This window comes from Tubulanus polymorphus, chromosome 6 (assembly GCF_964204645.1).
Source record: "Tubulanus polymorphus chromosome 6, tnTubPoly1.2, whole genome shotgun sequence".
NCBI lineage: Eukaryota > Metazoa > Nemertea > Palaeonemertea > Tubulaniformes > Tubulanidae > Tubulanus > Tubulanus polymorphus.
The window spans coordinates 9910251-9932198 of record NC_134030.1 but is presented as its reverse complement, the minus strand read 5'-3'; the positions used below and the strand labels follow the sequence as shown (position 1 = coordinate 9932198).

Sequence of the window (21948 nt, the reverse complement as noted above, 5' to 3'; positions counted from 1 at the left end):
GGGGTACCCATTTGAGAAAAATATTAAAGGATAAATTGAAACAACAAGACAATCAATTTGCTCATTTGGTTTAAACAAAATTGTTACAGTGACTGCCAGTACCATTACTGTATCTGTTTAGCATCGTGATTCAAGGAACTCTGTACTGTGACATTAAGTTATTTTGTTACATTTTCAGGCAGAGTTCGGGAAAATGATATGCTGCGACGATGAAGACTGTGAGGTTAAGTAGTTTCGCTATAGATGTGTTGGGGTCAGGAGAAAACCGAGGGGAAAATTGACATGCCCAGATTGTTGTAAATCAAATGGACGAATCATACATAAATCGTATTTGAATAAATTATATATTGTACCGGGATATTGAAATTGAGTTTCACTCTTTTCTTAGCTGATGAGGCTAGTAAGTCAGTGATCAATGATGTACGTACCCCTTTATATTCGCTGGGGAAAGAGCCTTTCTCAATTTTCTAGAGTAAAAGCCCCCTCCGGAAAGTTCAGTTACGGGTGTAGTAAAAACTGCAGGTTCTGACAAACATTAATAAGGAGAATAATAGGGATTTTCCGTAAAAACAGCGAATTGACCAAAGAGAGATAGAGGAGTAGAAACCAACATGAAACCAATAAATCAAAAATAGCGATTTTTCGGAAAATAGCGAATTTTTCTGACGTTCTGACGAATAACAAAATAACATGTTTTCGGATCTATTTTCAGCCTCAATTTTCTTTTTAATATAGTGAGACCCGTAAATCTGTAATTAGTCAAATAATATTGCCACCGCGTTGACGTGTAATCTGTTGATCGGTACGTAGATGTTTTTCGTTCCTGAATTACTGCAGTATCCTCCTCCGGTTTGTTAAGTGATTTCAGCGCACGAATGTATGATTCTAACTTATCATAGAATTCTCTCAACGAATTGTAGTTGTTCAACGGTTTTCCTAATTCCCACAATGCCCGCATGTACGCAATGATTATGATATGTTTCTGACCATACCTGTCGATAAGTCGTTCTATGGCATGTCCATAATTTCCCTCTGTTAACACAAGTCCGTTGATCACGTGGGTCGCTTCTCCTTCGAGTTGGACCTTGACTATAGGCCTATATGATATGATTTATTTACAAGTATAATTTTTACAAAATTAATGTGTAAGAAAATACATTAAAAATGTAGGACCGCTTTGAAGCAACAGTTAGCTTATACAAAAGAATGCAGCCCAAGAGAAGAAAGAAAAATAAATAAGATGAAAATGAAGAGAAGAAAAACGAAATCATACGGATATATAAGTATTCTTTCAAGTATTGGATTTTTGTACATTGGATAAGCTTTTGATCGGATGACACGGCGGAGTTGAATGCCTCATAGAATTCCACCCAGTCCAAAATGTTCCCATCGAACATCATTTTCTCTTATGTAAGAGTTTATTTCGGAAGATTCACTGTTCGTTTACATCCTGAGTTTAATTGAGTTGGAGAACTGCAGTAGCCTTACTTCTCGATTCTTAATTGAAAAATTGTCCTTGTTCGGCCAATTCTGTGTTGTAATCGTCGGATGTGGTGAGAAATTCTTCCATTTCAGCATCGCTAAATGGAGTATGCTGTCATCTAATGCTATGAGTTTGTCGACTTTTTGAACGTACGGAGTCCGTAATCTGTTTCGGATAATCTTCTTGCTGTATAGAATGATTTGTATCTTGTCTTTCGTTTTTGTAATCGGGCTCCGATAGGGACCTCGTAAGCGTAGAAGTCGTCTCCTATTGTCTTCGGGCATTTTCTCAGCGATCCTGGTCACGGCACCAAATGTGGAGATCTTGGAGTTCCAAAGTAGAAATCATTTCGATGCAGAGAGAATGAGAGATGACCTTTTCGTTTGATGTGCAGAATACAACTGTTTTATTTCCGACTCGGCAGACTGCACATGCTCATGCTAATATGATTGACAAGCGGGGCGAGGATACTACAGAGGTCCACTATATTGTATTCAAACTGGTGTTCGCCAGACAACAACTGATATCTAGTAGCGGTAGTTTAGCAGACGAGAACAGAAGCCTATGGAGTTAACAAAAATTACAGTCATATCTCGATACACCGCCAACATCGGGGATTCGTGATTTTGGCGGTATAGCGGGTATGGCGGTGTATCGGGGGGGGGGGGGGGGGTGTATCGCGATGACTGCATATCTTGAGACAGGCAGGCGGCAGTATATACCATATCACTGCAGTGATACAGCAGAGACTCCAGCAGCTAGAGTACCCAGTGAAATACGTCAAACTCTGATTAACTTGAATCAATTTGAAGTCGAATAATCACTTAACTCGAACACCGCAAAGCTGCGCACCATTTCAATGCATAATATGAATTCAAGACGTTGATTGTCAAACTCGAATCATCACCTAACTATCACCGGTTCTGATTAAGTAGAATTAGGAGGAGTCTGCTTTCACGTGCTGTTATAGAGATATATTGTCCCATTCGCACAAACATTGTAGATAAATCACAGTCGTTGACGCTTCTTTTTACACGCTTCAGCAAATTGATGACCATCAAATTATTTACGATACACACCGGCGTAACAACCATGGGATGTGGGGAAATTTATTTCGAATACTGGAAATATGAAAAAGAAATCATACAATTATGGTAAATATTTCATAGATTTTGCGAGTGTGGCCCCATTTGATACAAGTTTTCTACTTATTTCTACATGGTTTATCAGCATTTTTTAAACTCAAGAGAATACGGATTCAAGCATTAATCCTTTTCGTGAAACTGGCCATGGGGTTTCATCCCCATAGATGATATATTTGCTTGATTTGGAACATTTGGGAGCTGATGAAATTTAACAAATGTTGATTAAAATTATATTCTTTTGGTTCATTGGAGTACAAGAGAACTGTAAAGGATGTCTTGATTAGTATTCAAAAAATAAAAGATTTAAAAAATAAAGTGGGTGTGAAGACCTGGTCACAATAAGAAAACGCAGTTAAACAACTTCAAGTCTTTTCTAGGGATTATAATATAATTTAATTTATTTTTCATCATTATGTCATGCAAGATACAATATAGGAGTTTAACATAGTTTTTACAGACATAAGATGAGGCAAACAAGGAGCCTATCGGCTTATATAGCTCTGCTGTGTGATTTGAAGAAATAGAAGCTGCAAACCTAGAGGTGCCCCCTTGTGGCCAAATCCAAAAGGGCTCTGTACTTTGTAGGTATTGGTCCATAGAACATTCATACCAAATTTGGACTCGATCTGATTAAAACTGTAGGACTAATAGCAATTTGAAAGCATAGAAACACCCCCAGGGGCGCCCCCTGGTGGATGAATAAAAAATGACTCATGACTCTGACTTTATAGGCCTTTTTCCATAGAACATTCATACGTAATTTGGAATTGATCTGATTAAAACTGTAGGACTAGTAGCAATTTGAAGAAAAAGTTGACAGACGCACGGACGAACGAACGGACGGACGACGACGGCTCACCCCCCTAACTCATTAGCTCCGCTGACCTTCGGTCACAGCGGAGCTAAAAAGTTGATACCTTGTCTCTCGTGTCCGCTGAGCTTTATAATAAGTTGACCCGGCCTACCGCCTAACTACCCTGTACATTATTTTTCAAATCATAATCAAACTAACAATAACAGACCAGGCAGCTATAGAAATGAACAAATCTTATTGCAGTAAATAAAAAGACCCGGCCAACTAGGAGAAACGAGATATATCTTTTAAGCTGTAGTGGAATGCTCCTACGGGTGAGTAAGCTAATAATTTGGTTCGGGAGGATTCAAGTTAAGAGGTGGCGTGGCTACTGCACTTGACCAAAGCCGAGATCACACGAGCGTTTTTGGTCCGGGAAAACTGTTCACACGGGTACCAAATGGGCCCGAGCCTGATTGGCCCGGGCCAAATTTGGCCAAACCAAAACTTCGGACCGGGCCCGAGCCAAATTTTAGCACTAGACCAATGATTGCATTTGAATTGCACACTGGTACCGGAAATGACCCACTTCGCTTTGTTCGAGCATTGTTTACTCTAATCAGGCACGGACCAAATTTGGCTCGAGCCTGACCCATGCTCTGATCCGTGTGATCACGGCTCAACATACGTGATCACGGTTCAACTTACAATGAGACGGACTTCGAATTGGGAATGAACATCTCGGCCAGAGGCTTGTGCCGATTTCAAAGTTCCATCGGGTAATATGCCAATATATTGGCCAGGATAGAGATTGCCTTCCAACATCAAAAACGATTCCTCGGCACAGTTCAATTTCAACACCGTTTCTCCACCCGGGATCGTTCCTTGTGGCTGAAACAAAAGGATATTTATCGAAGTGAACCACTGAGTTTGTCATTCAGGTGACCTGAACTCTGCTGTTGTAGTGTTAGGACGATAGATATTTCTCTTATTTCACCTGATACCAAGTCAGGGAAAAGGGTTTTCCCAAATGGAATTTGAGTAAAATTTACTGAGTTGACCAACAAGTAAGAGAAGTCTACCCAGTATTCTATTAAATAGCTAAGTGACTACATTTTGGCTACTGATGAAGAAAGAATGGGCCATCGTACTTTGACCCACACGTAGTAACAAAAATATACGGTCACTTACATAATCCCTCACAACGGTAAATCCATTCAGGATCGACAGGTAGTTGTCGTTATTCGTAAGTTGAACTCGGTAATTGGCGGAAACTTTAACCGTCCAGTGAGCTGTTTAAATAATATATAATACAGTCCAAGATTAAGTCGTGGCTCTACAGAAAAATAGGTAAGTCTTAATCGGTGACCTTTACCAATTTGGCAATGATGAAAAGTTTGGCATCAATTCAGCCCTTCAAAGTTGATACATTGTTTCTCATCAAATCGTGATGCCATCCCCGAAAGTCAAAATAAAGAGAAAAAAGTAAATTCTGAAACCCGTGTCAGATTGTTTACAGTCGGCTCTTTACTTTTTAAAATACAAACACCTCACCTCATGACACGGGTTTCAGAATTTACTTTTTTCTCTTTATATATATATATATATATATATATATATATATATATATATATATATATATATATATATATATATATATATATATATATATATATATATATATATATATATATATATATATATATATATATATATATATATATATATATATATATATATATATATATATATATATATATATATATATATATATATATATATATATATATATATATATATATATATATATATATATATATATATATATATATATATATATATATATATATATATATATATATATATATATATATTGACGCATTGACATTTACAAGTACAACAAACATGTGACAAACCGGTACAACTAATTCCGATTGGATTAAATTGAATTAAGATGAATTATTAGGAATTTACATTGCGGCTGATATATGTATAGCAATCTTTTTATGCATCTTGCTTTTATCGATAATTATCATTATGTAATAGTAATGCGCTTATTAAACATTTTAATTTTTCTATTATGAACTGGAGCAAGTTAATAATCGAGTAGAAGAGACCTTCAGTAAGTTTTGCTCTTGTGTCCTTATAAACGCCAGTCAATCAAAAGAAAAGTTAGCATAGTGTTGTTTAGTCTTTGACTCAGACTTTGGATATGATATCAATAAGAATGACATTCCCAAATATTCACAAAATGATAGGGCATGTGACCCTGGAGATAATATGCCATTTTCGACTGCATGTGTTTGGTATTGTACAGTTTAGATGTTTTAGATAAAGAAAATTAGCAAATGATGGTTCTGCCCACTTAACCTTTCGATGGATCGAGACTCTGAAAAACTCCGAGAAATAAAAAACTCCGTATCAACTTTGAAGGGCCATCAGTAGAACCCGCTCGATTCAGGTACTTTGAGACCAACAAAATTCATCTGGTAAGAAAATTCTGATCAAATATAAAATATTACATATCTATAGACAATCCATAAAAAATATTCACATAAGATTGAAATCCGGATTACACTGATCAGCCAGATTAAGCAGGTTCTACTGTATATTGGATTCAATGAAAATGTTGAATATGTTTACCATACGCAAAACAAAATTAATTTTCGAAATATCCAATTGAACCGACCGTGGTGGAACTGAGGTCCTTCAGGGCCGAGACCATCCACGACTAGTCCTCCTGTAGCCGATCGTACAATTTGCAACGCTTTGCCGCTCGATCGAGATACCAACTGGACGACGTTGCCTCTTTTGAAATTCCCCTGAAAAGAATTTGGTTCAAGTCCAGTATACGATGAAAAAGTTCGCAGATGTAGTTGTACTAATTTTGAAAAGGTGTGATTCGGTCAAGCTAATCAAATTTACTCCGGCACTCCCGAAATACCCGACACTCCCGGCTCATCCGGCATTCCCAACATACCCGGCACTCCCAGCACTCCCGACACTCCGACATTTCGACACTCCCGACATCTCATATACCTCACTATCCCGAATATCTATACCTCACTATCCCGGCACCTCTATACCTCAATATCCCAACACCTCTATACCTCACTATCTTAGTACATCTATACCTCACTATACCGGCACCTCTATACCTCACTATACCGGCACCTCTATACCTCACTATCCCAACACCTCTATACCTCACTATACCGGCACCTCTATACCTCACTATCCCAACACCTCTATACCGGCACCTCTATACCTCACTATCCCAACACCTCTATACCTCACTATCCCAACACCTCTGTACCTCACTATCCCAACACCTCTGTACCTCACTATCTTAGTACATCTATACCTCACTATACCGGCACCTCTATACCTCACTATACCGGCACCTCTATACCTCACTATCCCAACACCTCTATACCTCACTATACCGGCACCTCTATACCTCACTATCCCAACACCTCTATACCTCACTATCCCAACACCTCTGTACCTCACTATCCCAACACCTCTGTACCTCACTATCCCAACACCTCTATACCTCACTATCCCAACACCTCTGTACCTCACTATCCCGGCACCTGTTCCTCACTATCCCAGCACCTAATTACCTCATTATCCTGGCACATCTTTACCTCACTATCCCAGCATAAAACCTCATTATCCCAACATATCTAAACCTTATTATCCCATCACCTTTCGTCGGATATCTTGAATGTCGCGTATGTCGGGATCGTCGAGAGTGCCGCGTATTTCGGGATTGAAATGAAAGTGCCTGTAAGATATGCATGGGATAATACTATGTCGGTTTGTCGGTATGTCGGTATGTGAGTGCGTCCCTATAGCGTAATGCCGTTAGATTCAATCAGCACTCCCGACACTCCGACATTTCGACACTCCCGACATCTCATATACCTCACTATCCCGAATATCTATACCTCACTATCCCGGCACCTCTATACCTCAATATCCCAACACCTCTATACCTCACTATCTTAGTACATCTATACCTCACTATACCGGCACCTCTATACCTCACTATACCGGCACCTCTATACCTCACTATCCCAACACCTCTATACCGGCACCTCTATACCTCACTATCCCAACACCTCTATACCTCACTATACCGGCACCTCTATACCTCACTATCCCAACACCTCTATACCGGCACCTCTATACCTCACTATCCCAACACCTCTATACCTCACTATCCCAACACCTCTGTACCTCACTATCCCAACACCTCTGTACCTCACTATCTTAGTACATCTATACCTCACTATACCGGCACCTCTATACCTCACTATACCGGCACCTCTATACCTCACTATCCCAACACCTCTATACCTCACTATACCGGCACCTCTATACCTCACTATCCCAACACCTCTATACCTCACTATCCCAACACCTCTGTACCTCACTATCCCAACACCTCTGTACCTCACTATCCCAACACCTCTATACCTCACTATCCCAACACCTCTGTACCTCACTATCCCGGCACCTGTTCCTCACTATCCCAGCACCTAATTACCTCATTATCCTGGCACATCTTTACCTCACTATCCCAGCATAAAACCTCATTATCCCAACATATCTAAACCTTATTATCCCATCACCTTTCGTCGGATATCTTGAATGTCGCGTATGTCGGGATCGTCGAGAGTGCCGCGTATTTCGGGATTGAAATGAAAGTGCCTGTAAGATATGCATGGGATAATACTATGTCGGTTTGTCGGTATGTCGGTATGTGAGTGCGTCCCTATAGCGTAATGCCGTTAGATTCAATCAGTCCGATATTGTCGGATTAATTCCAAATACCAGTCTGATGATCTTTATCTAAGAAGTTTCCAGTTTCTAGGCGCCAATTTGTGGCGGTCCCTCGAAGTTCCCATTGTTGGGATAATTTGCACTCATTTTTAAAACATAAGTTTTGATTGAATATCATATAGTTCTGCAGCCCCTTGCTTGATTAGCTTCATTAATACACCATTTTAAGGGAAATGAAATGCAGATATTTGCCGGTGATTATTGGGTTTTTTGAACGCAACAATTAAGAGCAGTGACAATGTGTCTAGTTTAGATACATGTATAAACCAAATATCAAGACATTAGCTTGCAGCGTCTTCAAAACTTCCTAAATAACTGGATTCGGACGAAAAGTGAACGCGATAGCCCGCTGGGACTAAAGTCCCAAGTGGGCTAAAAATGAGTGCAAATTATCGCAACAATGGGTACCTCGAGGGACCACAACAAAATGGCGCCTAGAAACTGGAAACTTCTTTATTAGTCTCTGCTGGAACTATCTAATGCTATATGGACCTTGGATATTGGATGATCTAAGCAACAGTTCACCCAAAAACTTCAAATACGAGCCCCTGTGATATATTACAAGACTGATCGCGAGCTTATAAGCTGGCTTCGGTCATTGTCGTCTGAAATCTAAGACAGGTTTGGAAAGTCCAGATAGACAAGAAGATAAGAGTTGCTCTATATTGCGTATCGTAGTTTATTACCAACTTGGAACTCCAAGCGGTGCACGCTTGCTTCTAGCTTTGACATATATTCTCTACTATCTCAGTGTTACATTTTCAGCTCTATTTTTATGTACAAGAATAATTGGTGAGTGCAAAACTAACGAAGGTTGTCGAGTGACTAGACATGACATGTTTTTCATATAAGTGCAACAGATAGAAAACTTTGAGCAGGACAGAGACATATAGTAAGACAAAGACAATGAATGACATGCGACGGACAGATAAATAACAGGCTAATTGATAATTCACAGGCAACAAACTCTACACTATGAAAATACGAAATTTACACTGTAATACATGAACAAAACTTATCACACTTAGACTACACTACAGGGGCCGGTTTTATAAACTGGTAATAGAGAGGTGGAGGAAAGGAACGAAATTGACAAACAGACAAATCAGGCATCTTTCTTTGATCAGTTACAGTATATGATCAGCTGCACTAAATGTAACTAGCGCTCTCCTTCCCGTTGCCAAGTGCCTCATAAGACTACTCGCAACTATCTAATTCAATACAGATCCTAGTAGAAACAGATTTTTTTTGGGGTCATACCTGTTAACATGGGCGTCCCCAGGATTTTTTCTGGGGAGTTCGTTTTTAGGAATAGAAGGGGTCCTCCTCCAGCAAATTTTTGAAAAATTTGTGCAAGCAGGCGCATTCTGGTACAATCTGAGGCCGATAGGTAGACTGGTTCCAGTTTACTTGGCATGTATCAATTTTATTTTGCTAATTCAGCCATATGCCAACGTTCGTTGATGTTTGAAAATTCAAAAAGGGGGTTCGTTCGAACTACCGAACCCCCTAGGGACGCCCATGGTTAACCTGTCTTATGGTCACAGAAGCCTCGGCCTCCCATCCAACAGAAGGTATGGTATAGTTTCGGACTAGGATACAATATCTATGATGTGGATAGTGGAATGATAGAGAGGTGACAGAAAATCGGCGAAAGAGAACACGGAAGTATTTTTCCGACCCACATATCTGTAGATTTTACACCGATTTTTACGCAACATAAGGCCTAAATATCGATTCATTTCAAATTGAGTTTGCCTCCGGGATTAAGTTAATATCGGTCTATAAAACCGGCCGTGGTATGATGAAAATATATCCATCTCTTCTTAAAACTGACACAGAAACTTACAAATACGCGGCCATTACGGGAAAAACATTTTCCAACATCGTTTCCAAGTGAAACAATCGCCTGCGAGAAGTTATGCACGAACGATCTGCTGACTCCCTAGAAAAGTATAAAAAATTCTATAAATCTAGTGTAGTTTTGACACGTCATTAAAATATGGCAAGGTATCTTATGGTCAAGTTAGGCTCAGTGTTCTCAGGCCATGTGCTGGTGTTCTAAATGGACTGCATTCTAAAGTTGTGGCTGCTGAAGTCGCAAGCCTAATTTTGATGTAATCTTCTATTTTTCAAAGCAATTATCAACATTGATAGAATATTGTTAACCACTCTGGTAGGGGCAGAAGATGTAATGGGTTCTCAGAGGGGTGGTAAAATTGAAGGGGGTGGCAACCCATCTATAAACTCAAGGAGAGAACACTGGAGCCAGCTCCACTAAATGACTCGGGAAATTATTGAAATTTGTCATTTGTGGGAATGACGTAAAACAGCAACTGCTCAAAATATATTCAAAAATATTAGCAACTTGTTAAACAATTATTGAAAGTGTTCTTTTATAAGGCTTTTAGTTTTGACCCACCTTTGATTTTTTCTGTTGAGGCGCATCAACAGTTTGCTGTTGTCGTTGAGGCAGTGGTGCTTGTGTGCCATGCGGTGTGTCAGCTGGAGGTGGTTCCATGGGCGGGGACGCGCCCGGTGGTGGTGGATATCCCGGCTGTCCTCCAGATGATGGATACCCCAGATCTCCAGTCGGCGGTGGGCACCCAGGCTGTCCAGCAGGAATTGGATAGTCTGGATATCCAGTTTGTGGAGGTGGATAGGACATTACGACATTTGATTTAATCGAATCCTGATTTTGATCTAACCCTGTGCTTACCACCAACGATTAGGTAACTGACTATATCAATCCCAGACACCGATCGATAGCGGCGCCACCTTATTACTACAATTTTAATTAAAATTTATTAATAATTATGTACATCAAAAAACTCCCCGCAAAACTGACCATGCTGACGAGCTAGGCCTCTTGATGTGCTATCAACAGTCAAGTGTGCTCAAGTCAAGTTGAAATAGACATTAGTGTCAACTGATTTTAGTTTTATTATCTAATACCCACGCTTTTTTCGGGGGGATTCAAGAATAGGGGACTATAGCAATATATATGTAGTGATAGTAATCAATTAAGTAATAATATTAGTAATTGATAATGATGATATATAATGATAGTAATGTATACAGTAATTAATGATGATTAGGGAACTAAACCTAACCCTAAACCTAACCACTAGTCCCCTATTCTTGAATCTTACCCTTTTTTCGATTTCGAACCTTAGAATTATTTCACTAATCTATGCTTATTTGATGTTTCGTAATTTATTTGACAGTTGCATCACCACCATTTATTTCCGGGTCCACGAGTATTGCGTAACAGACGGAATCGGATCAGAAAAAAATACTGATGTATAACACGGAATCGGATTCAAATCTGGATCGAACATTTGGATCTTGATTTTCAGTCTCCCGGCCACCACATCTATAATCCGAGACATCAAAAAATACTGAAATACAGCAGGAAAAACAGGCGCGGTCTAAATCGATATCGAAAATATCTGGCTCCATAAAAATTCTGAAATGGCTTTTCTTAACTTGGCATTTATTCCTTACACATCAATTCTCATCCACATTTTCCAAAAACAATATGGAACACTTGCTAGTATTTACACTTAATCTGATAAGAATAGCACTGACAGGTTAATGCAATCCTGAATAAGAGCATAACCAGTTTTATTCGTACATCTGGCGTATTGTGTAAATCGTCTAGTATTATTCTGAATTCAGCTAGCATATTATTTAAATTCTCATTTCGTAAGTCTTTTAGCAACACTGTTCGGCAGTTAACATAATATTCCGTGTGCTACGATTTCCACGCGGACTTCGACCGCCAGTCGAGAAATTCATCGAACGCCTGTTCATCAATGTCACTATCACTTTCCGATCCCTTCGCCGAATTTAGATTATGTTCCTGCATTATTTGCTCTTTCTTCTGGGCCAAAGCGTGCACTTTCGACCACCGACGCCTGCAACAAATTTCAAGATTGTATTTTATTTTAGCTCGAGTAAAATATGCAAAAAAAATAATTTCACTTGTTCCACTGATTTAATCATCTTGGCTCAGTTCATAGTAATCATAATAATAATCTGAAAATTTGTAGAGCGCCTACCTATTTTATTTAAAAAAATGTCAACCAGCACTTTAAAATTAGTGAAAGCTGCATCTACAGTCCATACGCTTTGCAGAAAAGCAGGCCCCGTTTCACAAAAAAGTTTAAACCCAAAATTTGTGCGTAATTGCTATTGGTCTACTTCATTTTTTCAATGAGGACAACAAATCAAACTTAACCGTTTTAGGCGTACACTTTTTTCGTGAAACTGGGCCCAGGTGTTTCAGACTGTGTTTAAATGTGTTCAAATCGTCAATTTTTCGAATCTCTGAATCTAATGAGAATCCACAGAGATGAAGCAATAGATTTGAAGCAACGTCCACCAAAAGTATAAGTTAACACGGAGGATAGCTGGCATAGTGACAAATTAAAGCAGTATTACGACTATGGTATTTTTACAATACCAAACATTAACGATTGAGAAATCTGTGAAATTTGCATCATCGGTAAAACTGCGCATCCGGTATTGTGTTGATGGGGTTTCGTGCCGTGGCCCGAGTCGATCGACGACATCAGGTTCGAATCCCTGCTGAGAGTTCCTGAAAACTCTTCGGAGAAAGTTTACCATACCGAGGCAAAAATCAGATCCATCAATTTGCAATCGATTCAATGTACCGGGTACTTACATTTGATCGTCGATTTCCTCGATGTTTCTCTCCTCAGTAATGTGTTCCTCCTCATCCTCGATTATAGCCTCGGACACCTACGTAATAACGGACAGCGAAATAAAAAGCAAATCGATATCGCAACAAATGGTACCACGTGGGAATAGAAATCATCAATAAGTTAATACATCGTACAGTAAATCTCGCCTTACATGCCCAACCCCAACTTTCGACTAACTCGGACAAAAACCAAATCAATTTTGTGATTTCCTAACTTATTTTTTATAGCTTTAACTCGAACTTTCCTCACCTCGGACCAATTTTGTCAGTCCCAGTTTGTCCGAGGTTTACTGTAAAATGCAAGACATCGCGAGATGGATTTTATTGGCAATCAATCACGACTTTATATCTCAGTTAGGCACTTGGGCTTGACAGCCTGAATGATGCGTTGAACTGTAAAGACTTTTATCAGTAAAGGGATTCGTCCATAGTTTCTGGTGAATCATTACTGCTATGTTTTGGTACAAAGTACTCATACGTATCTACTAATAATCAACCATCATAGACACTGAATAAGGTAGGAAAGCAGTTAGACTCGAAATTGATTAGATTCTTCACGATGAAGACCGAAAGGCGAAACTTACTAATTTTTCTTCTTTCATAGCCTTTTGAAAGAGTTCCCATTCATCGTCCATTTTGTCTTTGTACTCCACTTGACGGACCTGCATTGAAAAAATGACAATCATAGTTATCCGCGGCGGTACCAATGTGCGATTACCGGTACTAAGTACCGATGTACATGATCCAGCCAACCGGCGGCCGAATCAGGATCATTCGGTATCAATGAAATTCACATTTTACATTTATACGTCATATATACTCCGGCCTGCTTAGATTCTTATGCCGAATGTCCGCATAAGGCATAATGAATATGTTGCACCATTTTCTATATTTGCAATGGAGTCATTGGTTAATTACGTACGTATTAGGGGAGGGGGATGGGTCAGTGCAATTGCGTACTGCAATGCTTAATGTATATGAAAAAAATGGCTGATTTTGCGTAGAGGGGGAGGGGGGGTTGAAAAATTCAAATTTTAGGCGTACGTAATAAATGAATGATCCCAATGTTGAATTTTAGCACTAAGTCGGATCTTCCGGTTTCAAAAAGATCCAACTTCAATAGGCTTCACTCTAAATTCATGTATACCGTAATATCCAGTTTAGATCGAGATATGGATTAAACTTTACCTTGGCATCTTCTACAGGGTTATCAAAGAAACCTTCAGGTAATGCGTCGGCCATCGATGCAGACTTCGTCAGAAGTTCATCTCCAACTGCTTGTTCAGCACTTGAGCCGGGCTGAACGTCTTTATCGAAGAAATCTACAATAAATGAACAACAATGCAATGACTGAGACAAAGGGCACGTTTTCATAATAAATTATCATAAAATTGATTTCTATTGTTGTTGGTTGAATTTAGGATTCTTCCAACGGGGTGGGAGCTGAAAATTCTAATGGGCACTTTAATCGATGAGGGCGACTTGGCTATGTGAGGGCTGTGTTTTGAAAAAAATTACAAACCACAAACCTGGAGGGAGTTGATTTTTGAGTTGGTTACTATTAGCCGGCGATGATTCGTCTTCTTTATCTTTTTCATTTTCGTTATCATCGTCGTTATCTGAGGAGTCATAACTTCCCAATGAGACAATTCCTCCAGCTCTGTGTTAAACAAGAAATAAATAAATTATTACGACAAAAGCGATTGAATTGTTATCCATATACATGTACTTCAGTTTAGAAGTAACGAGCCATAGGCGAGAACTGTTAAACCCTGAAATTCGATCCCATGCATTAGTTCCCATTGCATTTTGGATATGTTGTATCTACTTAGTGCCAATAGCTATATCTTCTTGTGACACCTTTATGAATTTTGAAGTTTTTAGTGCCTAGTTATGCCGCTAGCTGGCGCACTGGGCCCATTCTTTGCACGGCACAACTAGACCCCCATACTAACATTGTAACCAAGTTTCATCAAGAGCGACCCACTATTAACGAAGCTAAGTAGCTGAAAGACAGACACACAGACGGACAGTATGAAAATAAGGGTCTCGTAACAGAAGCCAGAGAACAAATATTTGGATCAGTGTCAGTTTCTCAACGTTGCTTCAAATTAAGTGGCTAAAATTGAACCGGGCACAGAATTCTTTAACAAGGGTCAGTCGTTCGAAAAACTTTGTTCACTAGCACCAGCACTAGCCTCTGGTCCAGTTTCATGAGAAAGTTAAAGCTTAAAAAATATGAATTGTAGTCATTGAAAACATGAAGTAACCCATAGCTATCAAATCAAAAATTTTCGCCCAAAAACCTTCTCGAAACTGGGCCCTGAACATATGATATTTACTACACCTACTTTTCCGTTGTTTCCGCATTCTGTTTCGTTTTCTTAGTAACTGCATCATTGCCATCATCACTGACGCGTCGTTTGTGACTGGGTCGTGACTCCGGAGTGGGCTGTTCTTTTTGTCGTTTCAATTCTGCCACATTCTAAATAGGATTTACACGGAAACGTATAATTTTCTTATTTGTACTCTTTAAATTTACAGGTAATATGATATATTCTTGTAATCCGAATTAAGTCGGATCTTTTTGGAACAGGAATTTCTGTCAGACATATGGAACAAATTCAATTTTTGACCATTTTAGAAAATGGTCCAAAACCTAAAAATATGACTATCTGGCATCAGCGAGCTTGACAATCTAATAGGCTACATGTATATGAGCGAGCGGTGTGGGCTAATGGTTAGAGCATTTGACTTTTGGATGCGAGATGCATGGGTTTGAACCCCAGTAGTGTCTCCAGGTAAGACACACATCCTCATTGCCTCTCTCCACCCAGGAGTAAATGGGTAGCTGGCCAGATAAATGATTCCTGAACGCCTAATTGGTTCATTTTAGAGTGAATTACCCTATAGGCCTTTACATGTACTTTCAGTCCATCTACAAATAAATGCATGTAAAATATGATATTTAACCCAGATTTATAAAAAAAACTGGTCAAATGTATTTCGTTGGTTTCAAATGATTTGAATTAAGTTGATTCTCTTGTAGAATCAAAATGAGCTTGTCTTAGGTTACCAGGTGTTAGATTGACTATAGAACCATGACTAATATAAGCAGTTGCTTGGATGTTACTTCTCCCCAGGGTTAGATGACTGATACACGGTATAGAATTATATATAGGTTGGGGGTAATAATACCAAATTTGGAGCACATTTGAACTGACTCTGGTTGGAATCAGCAAGAGTTGCGATAAACAAATGATAGAAAAACTGAGAAGAAAAAACTAATGATGTAGAACATATATCATACCTCCTTGTGGGTTCGGCCCATAAGATGGGCATTCCAGAGTTTTTCATTTTTTACTTGAGAGTTGCACACTATGCATATAAGCTGATCTAAAGAATTATATCTGAAACACGATCAAATGGCAAAATAAATCAAACTAAAACTATAGAATATCACAACACAAAAATCGAAAGATAAAACTCCTTGAATATGTGCCCTTAACAAGACCCTGATGTATTTGGAACATGTAGAAATGCAGAGTCAGAGACCGAGAGAGGAATACGAGGGCCGGACGGAGCCGAGGCCGAAGAGGGGAACAAACAAACAAACTGAAACAACCAGAAATGCAATCTGCCAATAAATAAACACTTTCCAAATATATCACGAATCAAATTTCCTGATCAAAACTCACTTGGCGCATGGATGTTCTACTTTTTTAGTTATTTCAGTGCGATGTACTTTCATGAGACGCCTCAGATCATCTTTGGACAAGGGTTTTTTCGATTTTTGTTTCGACTTTTTCATGGAGGCCGCCATCTTTGAAATCAGTGCTGGTTAGTTCGTATCGTGCAGAATGCTCCTCCGTTTGACGTAATTGAGTTCGAATCCCAATTATCAATAGAACGATGATCACACTCAAACGTGGTGAACGGATAATAAGATAAGATCCCACTATTTACAGATTAAAAGAATTTAAAAACCAGAATTTATTTATTAAATCCTGCGCAACGCGCACAAACTACAAACGTCAAGTAACACGATTTCAAAAAACTTGTCAGTCAGGAGGGACATGAACTCCCTCCAGCAAAAAGAAGAGGCCGGTATATTGAGAAAACTGCTGAAGGCAAAAAGGCAGGAAGCCGCAGCTACAGGTCAAGACCCGAAGCAATGGGTAATCAGAGACAACCTAGTCGTGGAGCGGAAATCCCCGCCCCAACTATAAAGAAAAATACCGGTACACTTCAAGGGCTTGTACACCAACACCGACACCCTAACTAACAAGATGGCAGAGTTACAAGTCCTCATAAATCAGCGCGAGCCAGACATCATCGCCCTCACCGAGATTATCCCCAAGAAATATGAAGCACCGTACCAAGAGTCAGAATTCAACATCCCTAACTACCAGTTATTCTCTATAACGGCAACTTTGATCGCGGAGCCTGCCTCTTCATTCACAAAAGCCTAAACCCAACAGCTATTGACTCCATCCGCTACAGAAAAGATAACAAACTCACTCCGCGAATCTGCTTGGGCTCAGGTAAAAACAAAATTCGGCACCCTCACAATTGGATCAATATATCGTAGCCCATCAAAATCCGAAACGAATGATATCCAACTCAACAAGGCGCTGGTAGATCTAGTATCGAATAACCATAAACTCCTGATTTGTGGTGATTTCAACCACCCAGAACTCAACTGGACTGACGAAAATTACTCCTGCAATGATGAAAGTCCAGCTGCAAATTTCCTGCATGCTACCAGGGAAGGATCTCTCAAGCAGCACGTAACCGAACCAACTCACTTCCGCAGTAATCAACAACCTAACACTCTAGACCTTATACTGACTGACTACATGACCAACGTTACTAACATAGAATCATCTGCACCTATCGGCGAAAGCCACCACACCGTTCTAACCTTTGACATCGAATGTTCCATTACAGCCGCATCCGACACGAACAAACAAAGATACGACCTAAACCGCGGTGACTACGACTCCCTTCGAGGCGAGTTACTGAGCCAAGACTGGAACAACTTACTTAGCGATGACTCAGTGAATAAATGCATGGAAATACTGCAACGCAAACTAGACACTGTAGTCAACACTAACATCCCGAAAAGAAGCCTCAACTTAAAGAGAAAAAACAAGCCTATATGGATGGATGAAAAAACGCTGCGGAAAGTAAAGAAAAAGCACCATGCCCTCAAGCGCTTTCAACAAACTCAAGATGGATCTGACTACACGGCATATACCAGGGCCCGCAATCAAGCAAGATGGGCCACCCGCAGTGCAATTAAGTCAATTGAACACAAAATCGCACGCGAAGCGAGATCAAACCCAAAGGCTTTCTGGTATTATGTCAACTCCAAGCTTAAGAATACAGCCATCATACCAGATCTTGAAACCGGACGTCCCAACGAGCGCACATGCTCCGACCGTCAGAAAGCTACCCTGCTTAACCAATACTTTGCGAGCGTCTTCATCACAGAGGACTTGGCTACCATCCCTGATGAGGAACCCCAATACTCTGGGCCACCCTTAACAAACATCGAGATCACCCTAGAAATGGTTGTCAAAAAGCTAAAAGCTCTCAAACCCGACAAATCGCATGGCCTGGATAACATCTTTCCCCGAGTATTGAAAGAAGCAGCCGAAGAGATTGCACCAGCGCTGTTGATTATCTTCAAAAAATCTCTCAACACTCAAAAAATCCCAGATGCATGGAGAAATATGCTTGTCACTCCAATCCACAAGAAGGGACCAAAATACAATGCTGGAAACTATAGATCTATCAGCCTTACCTCCTCTGTATGTAAAGTTCTCGAAAGCATAGTCCGCGACCAAATTATGTCTTACCTCTACAACAACAACTTACTATCAGATGACCAACATGGCTTTGTAGGAGGTAGATCCACTGTTACACAGCTAACCGAGACAATCGACGACTGGCACGCAGCTCTTGATGACAAAAATCCCATTGATGCAATATTTTTAGATTTTAAGAAAGCATTTGACACCGTACCCCACCAGCGTTTGCTTGTCAAACTTAGAAACTACGGCATTCAAGGCCATTTGAATAACTAGCTAGGTGACTTCCTCTACAATCGGCGGCAATGTGTTAAGATCAACGACGAAATTTCCGACTGGGCGAACGTCACTAGCGGTATTCCTCAAGGAAGCGTTCTTGGCCCAATCATTTTCGTAATATACATCAACGACCTCCCTAACTCGATCAAGAGCATTATCAAGCTATACGCCGATGATACCGAAATCTACCGTACTGTAAACAGCGTCAACGACTGTAAAATACTAGATGATGATCTGAAAGAACTATCCATGTGGGCCAAGAAATGGCAGATGTCCTTCCATCCTGACAAATGTAAGTCCTTCGCATAGGCAAAAACCATCCAGACTATGTATACTCCATGATCGACAGTGAAGGTAAATCTCACCATCTCAAAACCTCAACCCAGGAAAAGGACCTTGGAGTTGTCATGGACCCATCACTGTCATTTGATACCCACATTCAACAAGTCACCACTACAGCAACGTATGTTGATTATAATTCGGAGAACCTTCACAGCCCTAGACAAAGACTCCTTTAAGATCCTCTACAAAAGCCTTGTTCGCCCGCACCTTGAATACGCCGCCAGCATCTGGTCACCCTACCTCCGGAAACACATCGATAGCTTGGAACACGTACAACGTCGTGCAACAAAACTGGTCCCAGGTCTTCGTGACAAATCATACGAACAACGCCTCAAGGACCTTCAACTCCCATCCTTACATTACCGCCGAGCTCGCGGTGACATGATCCAGACTTATACATATCTGCATGGCCATTACAAGACAGCTAACGAGACTCTTGCCACTGACCGCAAATCTAACCGACAGACATTCGAGGGGTCACCCACTTAAACTTACCAAACCAAGATGCAAGACAACCATCAGACAAAACAGTTTCACCCAGAGAGTTTTTGAACCCTGGAATAGTCTCCCAAGTCAAGTGGTAATGAGTGACACAATGGACTCATTTAAGTCGAGTCTCGACAGGCACTAGAGGGACCGTCTCTACACCCTGTAAACCGCGCACCCTAACAAAGTAGTCTTAATCGGTTTAAAGGCAAAAGCCTACGCAACCGTATTTGATGATGATGATGATGATGATGATGATGATGATGATGATGACCATGGTCCACTTATTCCCATTTGTGGTCCAATGATTCCCAGTTTCGTGGTCCAATGTTTCCCACCGATTTTTACGCAACATAAGGCCTAAATATCGATTCATTTCAAATTGAGTTTGCCTCCGGGATTAAGTTAATATCGGTCTATAAAACCGGCCGTGGTATGATGAAAATATATCCATCTCTTCTTAAAACTGACACAGAAACTTACAAATACGCGGCCATTACGGGAAAAACATTTTCCAACATCGTTTCCAAGTGAAACAATCGCCTGCGAGAAGTTATGCACGAACGATCTGCTGACTCCCTAGAAAAGTATAAAAAATTCTATAAATCTAGTGTAGTTTTGACACGTCATTAAAATATGGCAAGGTATCTTATGGTCAAGTTAGGCTCAGTGTTCTCAGGCCATGTGCTGGTGTTCTAAATGGACTGCATTCTAAAGTTGTGGCTGCTGAAGTCGCAAGCCTAATTTTGATGTAATCTTCTATTTTTCAAAGCAATTATCAACATTGATAGAATATTGTTAACCACTCTGGTAGGGGCAGAAGATGTAATGGGTTCTCAGAGGGGTGGTAAAATTGAAGGGGGTGGCAACCCATCTATAAACTCAAGGAGAGAACACTGGAGCCAGCTCCACTAAATGACTCGGGAAATTATTGAAATTTGTCATTTGTGGGAATGACGTAAAACAGCAACTGCTCAAAATATATTCAAAAATATTAGCAACTTGTTAAACAATTATTGAAAGTGTTCTTTTATAAGGCTTTTAGTTTTGACCCACCTTTGATTTTTTCTGTTGAGGCGCATCAACAGTTTGCTGTTGTCGTTGAGGCAGTGGTGCTTGTGTGCCATGCGGTGTGTCAGCTGGAGGTGGTTCCATGGGCGGGGACGCGCCCGGTGGTGGTGGATATCCCGGCTGTCCTCCAGATGATGGATACCCCAGATCTCCAGTCGGCGGTGGGCACCCAGGCTGTCCAGCAGGAATTGGATAGTCTGGATATCCAGTTTGTGGAGGTGGATAGGACATTACGACATTTGATTTAATCGAATCCTGATTTTGATCTAACCCTGTGCTTACCACCAACGATTAGGTAACTGACTATATCAATCCCAGACACCGATCGATAGCGGCGCCACCTTATTACTACAATTTTAATTAAAATTTATTAATAATTATGTACATCAAAAAACTCCCCGCAAAACTGACCATGCTGACGAGCTAGGCCTCTTGATGTGCTATCAACAGTCAAGTGTGCTCAAGTCAAGTTGAAATAGACATTAGTGTCAACTGATTTTAGTTTTATTATCTAATACCCACGCTTTTTTCGGGGGGATTCAAGAATAGGGGACTATAGCAATATATATGTAGTGATAGTAATCAATTAAGTAATAATATTAGTAATTGATAATGATGATATATAATGATAGTAATGTATACAGTAATTAATGATGATTAGGGAACTAAACCTAACCCTAAACCTAACCACTAGTCCCCTATTCTTGAATCTTACCCTTTTTTCGATTTCGAACCTTAGAATTATTTCACTAATCTATGCTTATTTGATGTTTCGTAATTTATTTGACAGTTGCATCACCACCATTTATTTCCGGGTCCACGAGTATTGCGTAACAGACGGAATCGGATCAGAAAAAAATACTGATGTATAACACGGAATCGGATTCAAATCTGGATCGAACATTTGGATCTTGATTTTCAGTCTCCCGGCCACCACATCTATAATCCGAGAC

At 40.0% G+C, this 21948-nt stretch overlaps 2 protein-coding genes and 1 long non-coding RNA gene across 8 annotated transcripts; all 3 read right to left on the bottom strand.

The window, feature by feature from the left end:
- Window positions 1-1278: 1278 nt before the first annotated feature.
- Window positions 1279-6628, bottom strand: LOC141907409 (uncharacterized). 2 transcript variants are annotated; one of them, XR_012619484.1, is made up of 4 exons: window positions 6065-6628; window positions 4613-4713; window positions 4130-4312; window positions 1279-2604 (listed from the first exon to the last, which is right to left on the bottom strand). It is a non-coding gene; the product is annotated as an uncharacterized LOC141907409 (long non-coding RNA). The 2 variants fall into 2 exon arrangements; XR_012619485.1 differs by having other exon boundaries at window positions 6111-6628.
- Window positions 6629-8944: 2316 nt separating this feature from the next.
- On the bottom strand, window positions 8945-11530 carry LOC141907005 (uncharacterized). Of its 2 annotated transcripts, none has more exons than XM_074796536.1 (3): window positions 11425-11530; window positions 10695-11057; window positions 8945-10217 (listed from the first exon to the last, which is right to left on the bottom strand). In XM_074796536.1, exons 2-3 carry the CDS (start codon window positions 10938-10940, stop codon window positions 10044-10046), a joined length of 420 nt encoding a protein of 139 aa, XP_074652637.1. In that variant the 5' UTR covers window positions 10941-11057; window positions 11425-11530; the 3' UTR covers window positions 8945-10043. The 2 variants fall into 2 exon arrangements, with proteins under 2 accessions (XP_074652637.1, XP_074652638.1); XM_074796537.1 differs by having other exon boundaries at window positions 11444-11526.
- A 191-nt stretch (window positions 11531-11721) lies between these two features.
- On the bottom strand, window positions 11722-21816 carry LOC141907615 (zinc finger protein 830-like). 4 transcript variants are annotated; one of them, XM_074797322.1, is made up of 9 exons: window positions 20981-21186; window positions 20408-20503; window positions 16312-16411; window positions 15353-15486; window positions 14531-14661; window positions 14190-14323; window positions 13586-13663; window positions 12963-13039; window positions 11722-12192 (listed from the first exon to the last, which is right to left on the bottom strand). In XM_074797322.1, the coding sequence occupies exons 1-9, from the start codon at window positions 21049-21051 to the stop codon at window positions 12030-12032; spliced, it is 984 nt and encodes a 327-aa protein (XP_074653423.1). In that variant the 5' UTR covers window positions 21052-21186; the 3' UTR covers window positions 11722-12029. The 4 variants fall into 4 exon arrangements, with proteins under 4 accessions (XP_074653423.1, XP_074653424.1, XP_074653421.1 ...); XM_074797320.1 differs by lacking the exon at window positions 16312-16411 and adding an exon at window positions 21711-21816 and having other exon boundaries at window positions 11724-12192; window positions 20981-21343; XM_074797321.1 differs by lacking the exon at window positions 16312-16411 and adding an exon at window positions 21730-21812 and having other exon boundaries at window positions 11724-12192; window positions 20981-21343.
- Between the last annotated feature and the right edge of the window lie 132 nt (window positions 21817-21948).

Coding starts and splice junctions, on each gene's coding strand:
- LOC141907005 (XM_074796536.1), bottom strand. CDS start 10,940: ATGTCCTATCCACCTCCACAAACTGGATATCCAGACTATCCAATTCCT. Junction 10,218..10,694: donor CTCAACAGAAAAAATCAAAG/GTGGGTCAAAAC, acceptor ATACTTTTCTAG/GGAGTCAGCAGATCGTTCGT.
- LOC141907615 (XM_074797320.1), bottom strand. CDS start 21,226: ATGTCCTATCCACCTCCACAAACTGGATATCCAGACTATCCAATTCCT. Junction 20,504..20,980: donor CTCAACAGAAAAAATCAAAG/GTGGGTCAAAAC, acceptor ATACTTTTCTAG/GGAGTCAGCAGATCGTTCGT. Junction 14,662..15,352: donor AATGCGGAAACAACGGAAAA/GTAGGTGTAGTA, acceptor TGTTTAACACAG/AGCTGGAGGAATTGTCTCAT.